The sequence below is a fragment of the Mastomys coucha genome, chromosome X, assembly GCF_008632895.1.
Source record: "Mastomys coucha isolate ucsf_1 chromosome X, UCSF_Mcou_1, whole genome shotgun sequence".
In the NCBI taxonomy this organism is placed as follows: Eukaryota; Metazoa; Chordata; class Mammalia; order Rodentia; family Muridae; genus Mastomys; species Mastomys coucha.
In genome coordinates, this window is record NC_045030.1 from 80,553,688 (window position 1) to 80,560,799 (window position 7,112).

The 7,112-nt window shown below is 35.3% G+C and overlaps 1 protein-coding gene across 4 annotated transcripts in view; it reads right to left on the reverse strand.

Annotated features, from left to right (window-relative positions):
- Positions 1-7,112, reverse strand: part of LOC116086580 (transmembrane gamma-carboxyglutamic acid protein 1-like) — a 92,931-nt gene that overhangs the window by 39,699 nt on the left and 46,120 nt on the right. For 2 of the 4 annotated variants that reach the window (XM_031364796.1, XM_031364790.1), the window contains exon 2: positions 3,300-3,353. The exons of the other annotated variants lie outside the window; for them this stretch is intronic. In XM_031364796.1, coding sequence (XP_031220656.1) covers positions 3,300-3,321 — 22 coding nt within the window. In that variant the 5' untranslated portion in view covers positions 3,322-3,353. The remainder of the gene's footprint in view (positions 1-3,299; positions 3,354-7,112) is intronic. 4 annotated transcript variants of the gene reach the window in all.

Below are 7,112 nucleotides of genomic sequence, written 5' to 3' on the forward strand. Positions count from 1 at the left end.
CAGAGGCAGAGGCAGAGGCAGAGGCAGAGGCAGAGGCAGAGGCAGAGGCAGAGGCAGAGGCAGAGACAAGTGGATCTCTGTGAGCTTGGGACCAGTGTGGCTTACATAGCCAGAGATACATGTGAAACTCTATCCATCTAAAATATAACCCTGTCAAAACAGCCTCCAGTCGCCCCTTAAATATGCTTTGAACAGTTTTAACTCTATTTTATCTGGACTGTCTACTCTATAAAAATTCAATCATCCTTCAATATAAGTAGTGACACCTTCCCCTATTATTTGATCAAGATGTAATTTTTTCTTTGAACTCAATGTATGAAGTTTAGTCCCTATTAGATAGATATAAATACTTAACCTTATAGCATATATCAAATTAATTCTCATAAGGCAATTAATATTTCTACTATACATGTATGAGATTCCCTACAGGGTAAAAGATTATTCTCAATGAAGGATATAATGGCTTATACAAATAGATTTAGGGTATGCTTGCTTAACAAATATGTTCAGGACTTATAACATTTGCCTTAGTTTCCCTTAGTTTAGATTAGTGCCTAAAAACACTAGTAAATCTATATGCCATATTAATCAATTTTAAGGACTGTTAAGATTTTATTGACTATTTTTTAGATTTTCATATGTATATGGGTGATTTGCCTGTATGTGTCTGAATATCACATGTATGTCTGGTGCCCAAGAAGACCAGAAGAGGGCATTGAATCCCCTAAAGCTAGCATTTCAGATGGTCCAGAACTGAATCTTTTGCAAGAACAAAAATTACCTTTAATTGCTGAGTCATCTACCCAGTGCCCAATGTTAAGTTCTTTTGCAAAATTCATCTATCTACATGTAGTTAATGGTCTTTCAATTAGATTACATTTTTACTTCAGCCTTTACTCACTTTGCACTTGTGTTTTAAATTATTAAATTTCATTTCTTTGGTAGATTAGTATAATTTAGAAATGAGAACTTGACAGAAATGCCATGTCCCACATAGTATTTGGTAAGCTATTGTGTGTGTGTGTGTGTGTGTGTGTGTGTGTATCCAGACCAACCTTACATCAATATCTGGGGTGTACTATTACTTTAATTTACTAAATACCAAATAACATTTTATTTCACTAAGCAGCTTGAATACCAATTAAATAACCAGTTCATAATAATACCACGCAAATTGTCAGACTCTTTTATACTCTTGTGAATTAAAATATCCTGAATTTCGTAAAACAATTATACATCTTATCTCATATTTCCTCTATTTTAGACAGTCAGACAGATATTGAGAACTATGCTGTATTTTCTGCTTTCTTTTCAACATGTGAATTTTTATTGTAGGTTTCTAAACTGCCTACGTTTAAAGTAGAGAGAGCAATGTTATGATATATATGTATATATATATATGTTATGATATATATACATATATATATACACATATATGTATTTCTTGACAGATAGATGCATAAAGTAATTATTACAGGAAAACATTGCCTTTTAAATAATAACAGGGACACTTTTGCCAAAGATTGGTGTAACTGGCCAGTACAGTATTAGGGGATAGGAAACTGAGGGGCAGCGATACAACTCTAATCCTGTTCTGTGTAGTTCTTCAGCCACCTAGGTGGCCTCATAAACCCCATGATGACCATGGGAAAGTTCACCTTGGAAGGGACAATAAGGAGACTAAGTGTCCCCCCACCCCCACCCCATAAGGTTTTTAAGCCAAGGCACTCCTGCCAAGGTAGCATTGGAAAATATTCTTCAAATACCTAAATGGAAATGATAAGCTCAAAATTGATCATTTTTAGCTACTCATTGTATGATATTAAGCAAAGAATTCACTGTCGCAGGATAGTTAACATGGTCTTATGGCATAGTAAGGCAGCAGACAAAAAAGTGCAAACAAAATGGGAAAAGGTAGCAAAAGGCAAACAGGCTGGAGTGGCTAACCAAGAAACTAAAGATCTACCTGTAGGAGAGGGAAACACTGGAAACCAGAATCCAGTCTCTAGAGCCGAAAAGCAAGAAGCCAAGTCCAACTGATCGTGTGTCATGCCTCTCAGTACTTGCCTTCCTAGTTCAACAAGCCAGAGGAATATTCTTATTAACTATTTTGGAAATGTGAGTTTGTTAGGAGTTCTAGCAATATTTTTAAAAAGGGGGAAATTTCACCTCATCCAATTTTTTATGTGTAAATAAGAGGTGAAGTCATTTGGTGGTTGCTTACTCTAAGGTAGAACCAGAAGATAGCAGGATACTGAATCAGAGAGACTGTCATTGTCTCAGAGTCAGCAAGCAAACCAGTCTACAGAGAGGGACTAGTTTTATATTCCTCAGTACAAAGCATGTGAAATAACAATTTGGAGTCACAATCATGTATTTACATCTGGACTAGTTTAAATTACTTCTCATCTCCTGTTTTTTTGTTTTCTTGGTTTTTTTTTTAGCAGAATTATTTCCAAACAAATAAACAACAACAAAAGCATTTGTTGGTTCTTTCCCTATTAGAACTGTCTACCCTATATTCTGGTTGTGGTGGTCAATTTTGATAATGCTCTGGAAGAAAGAAAATTTGAGGATATGGAATGTGTGACATAAAATTATAAACGAGTGAAAGTAAAAGATTATGAACATTTGATAGTCATATGAGATCCTCTTAAGGAAAATTTGTGGACAAATTTGAAACTGGAACATCAGTGTAGCAACTGTTTAAAATAAACACAAGAGAGAGAGTTGGCTCAGCAGTTAAGAGCAATTGTTCTTGCAACAAACCTGGATTTAACTCTCAATACTTAAATGGGGGCTCCAGTCCCAGGGAATCTGATTCCCTCTTCTGACTTTCACAGGTACCAGATACACATATTGCAAAACATATGCATAAAATAATAAAATAAATATACATAAAAATTAAATAGGAGCATGGCTCTTTGGAATCTTTGTATGTATCTTAGGGATTCTATAAGAATTGAAATGTCTGTGTACTAATTGTCAACCAATAAGATCTAAGATCTAAGTTATGAAAGCGAAAATAAGTGAATAGATTAATGATGGGTAATATACAATTTTATAAAGACTTCTAACAGAAGGTGAAATCATAATTCAGGCTTTAGAATTTATGCCTAGCTTGCCAACTACTATCTGATCTTAGGCAACCCTTTTAAACCTTTATTTTTATTTCACCATATTGGGATTATCAAAGCATCTCTAGCACCATAGGCCTTGAGGAAAGTTTAAATGAAAAAGTTATAACAGTTCTTGGAATCAGTAAGTAGGATCATGAAGGTGTTAGGTTTAGCACCTACCACACAAATGCTTTGGTTCCATATGGTTCTTCTGGCATTCTTTCCATGTGGTCACTATGGTTTAATGCATTCAGAATTAATAACAGCTTAAGACAGAGGGTAGTATAATATTTATTTTACAACTGGAATTTGATTTTTGATTGTTCTTCAGCTATAATAACTATTAAACTGGGGGATGGCAATTCTTTAACTGTGCCTTTTGTCATTTCTGCAAATACTTGCCATCTTTTCCCCAGTCTCCTATGCCTTGTAGTTATTATTCTAATAATCCTCTGAGATTCAATTACAGTTAGCTATTAGTTTCAAAACACTGCAGGCTACATTTTAATTTGCAGAGATCCATATCCACACTGTCATTAGTTTTCAGCTACAAGGGTGTCATCAATGGCTGGGCAAACTGCTCACTTCTCAGCCCTCCCCGGCATGTTGATTCATTTTACAATAATCTCTGGCCACCCTGCTTATAGTCCTAATGTTTAATTTCTTTACCACATCCCAAGGCTCTTCTAATGTAAGGTTTAGAAGGCCAAAGGGCTCTTGTAGCACATGCTAGAGATAAGATAGTCCCTGGAACACTTCCATTCTTATGGCATCTCCTATAGCTATAGCTTCAGTTGTCAGAGGGTTCTTCTGTAAGAGAAAGTTTGTCTTGTCCTGTCTTGCCTTGCTTTGTCTTGTGACATGATTACATAATGTAGCTCTGGCTAGTCTGGAACTCAGAGATCCTCCTATTCCCCTTAGTGGTGCAACTAAAAAAAAAGCCTGCACCACCACACCTGGAAACATTTAGGCCTATTAGGCCTCTGGAAGTTTCATTTCCTTCCTCCTGCCCCACTATTCTTTTTTTTCTGATACCACATCCTTCAAATAATAAAGGTTCAGCTAGTATATGTTGCATACATGTGCACTGTTTTAAGGCAATTTCACTTGGGACATCTTACCAGGGCCCAAAACAACTCTATAAAGTAGAAACAAAAATACCTATTGGTAAATTTTGAAGAAATCAAATTCCTCATGTTCAAATAGCTAATAAGTAAGAGCAACTCAGGATTGGGTTAATGTCTCAACACATTTATACTGATATACTGTGTAATTTGCTAATCTTCACAGAGACACTTGTGATGCTCTGCATGTACCACAAAATGAACCACAAAAGCCATGTGTTAAAGGACTATTCAAAGGTAGCAAAAACTTTAGAATATGAAACCAGTGGTGTGAAATAGGTCCCAAAAGAACATGAAATAAGAATGTCCCAAGGGAACACATCCTGTCCCTGTTCCCTTTGTTGTTGTCTGCTTCCTGGCAGCCATATGAGTGCAGCATTCTTCCAGCACATCCACTGGCTTACCACAAGCAGAGAAACAACAGTCAAGTGACCATGGACTGAAGCTTCTGAAACCAAAATAAAATCTTCTGTCTTTAAGTTTCTTAGGTATTTCATCACAGAGAAGGAAAACTTTCTAATGCAATACCAGTGTTACTAACACATCAAGATTTAGAATACATCTCAAGATCTTGACATGGTTTTTCTTACACTCTTTAATCATTAAATAGTTATTTACTTTAAGGCGAGAAATGTTGTTCACTTGGTAGACTGTTTGTCTAGTATGCACAAGGCTCTGTATTTGATTATCAGGCCCATGTAAAACTCATGACAATGGGTACTTGTAATTCCAGCAGCAGGCTGTATGGGCAGAAGGATCAGTGTCATCCTTGGCTACATGACAAGTTGAAGGCCAGCCTGGAATACATGAGATCCTGTCTCAAAGCCAAAACCAAATATTGACTTAATGTCATGTTTCAGTAAATTTCCTGAATATTAGAGTTAATGGCAAATAACACAAATGACCACTGCCACAGGAAAGGGTAGAGTTTTTGAAGGTGTGTGTGTGTGTGTGTGTATGTTCATTGTATTTTTAAGGTGTAAATAAAGGAACTTAAAGAAAAAACAAAAACTCTAATACAACTTTAGCACAGTAAATGAAAGAAGGATAAAGATGAAAATCAATGGTACAAAGCATTATGAGTTGGCACAACATTCAGATATCTGTTCTAACTGCGGTGAAAACCATTAAGTAATGCCCTTGCGGTCATAAAACAACCAACTCCCTAAGAGCTTGCTGAATTCTTCTAAATCCCAATAACCTTTAGCTACGTCCTGTGCAATGTTCACTTCACCAGCTCCATTGTCTATAGTGCAATAAAAGATTGCACTAACTCACACAGAAGATTGAAATGCTGATATGTGTTATAAGTGAATACTATGTACTAATATTTACCTTTTAAAAGTACATAAACTATTATATTAAAATACCATAACACTGTAGATACTTCAAATTTATTATGTAATAAATCATATATCTATGAATGCATGCATGTATTTGCTTTAGTTAGAAGTACCAAAAATCACATCAAATACTGCTGAATTTTGAGATAACTTGTAGAATTTGTGGCACAATACTAGCCAAGTTTTAGGATCAAACAAAGAGCACTTTCTATCTTGTTTTCCAGTTTTCCTAAGCTTAGGGTATAGTAATAGACACCAAAATCAGCACAATCATCTTTTCAATTCAAACAACATCTGTCTACTCAGATATATATTGCTTATCTGTTAACATGTCTAGGTCCCTCAGAGTGCAGCAGTATACAATACAGGCAAAAAAAATTCTCTGATCTCACAAAAGTTACAACCTACAGAGAAAAACAAAATTATTTCTGTGCTACTTTGTTTAAATAAGTAAAATATAGAATATCTTAAATAACGAGTAATAGTGGTAGATACCAAAAAAAAAAAAATTAGGGAGGAAATAACAAACTATTAAAATAATAATAGTGTAAGATAAGTATTTCTATTGCTTTTATTGCTGCTATTTGTATGTTTGTTTGTATGTTTGTTTGAGGCAGGGTCTTACTATAAAGCCAAGGCTGATCTAGATTTTGAGATTCTCTTGCCTCACTCAACCTTCCAAATTGAATTATAAAAGTACACCATCATGTAGGGCCCACTTCTAATCTTCTGGTACTTGCTTTTTACTAATTTTCTTATGACATAGTAGTTGGTATATATCCTATAGCAGAGGTCATTAGACTTTTTCTATAGCATACACAAGTGAAAATATTCACATTTCAAAGATTCCTGCTATGACATTCTCCTGTTATAGTATTAAGTTAGGCAGAAAAGTGAATTTGTATGTGTCTATGATTTAACAGGGCCAGTGAGAGGGGTCAGTGGGTTATGACAGTTGTCATAAAGCCTGACAAGTCAAGTTCAATCCCCAGGATCTATAGGCTTTAAAAAGAGAACCATTAGCTAGAGCAACTAGAGAGCAAAAGGAGATCAAGGGAATATAAATTGGAAAGGAAGAAGTCAAGTTATCACTATTTGCAGATGATATGATAGTATACTTAAGTAAACCCCAAAATTCTACCAGAGAGCTCCTCCAGCTGATAAACACCTTCAACAAAGTGGCCAGATACAAAATTGACTGAAATAAATCAGTAGGCTTCCTTTATACAAATTAAATACTTGTGGGGAAAGAAATTAGGGAAGCAACATCCTTTACGATAGCCACAAATAATACAAATTATCTTGGTGTAACTCTAAGCAAGTGAAAGACCTCTATGACAAGATCTTCAAGTGTGTGAAGAAAGAAATCAAAGATCTCAGAAGATGGAATGATCTCCCATGCTCATGGATCAGCAGGATTAACAACTGGCTATCTTACTAAAAGCAATCAACAGATTCAATGCAATCCGCAACAAAATTCTAGTAGAAAGAAATATGCTATATATACAAAATCATGTATGTATATA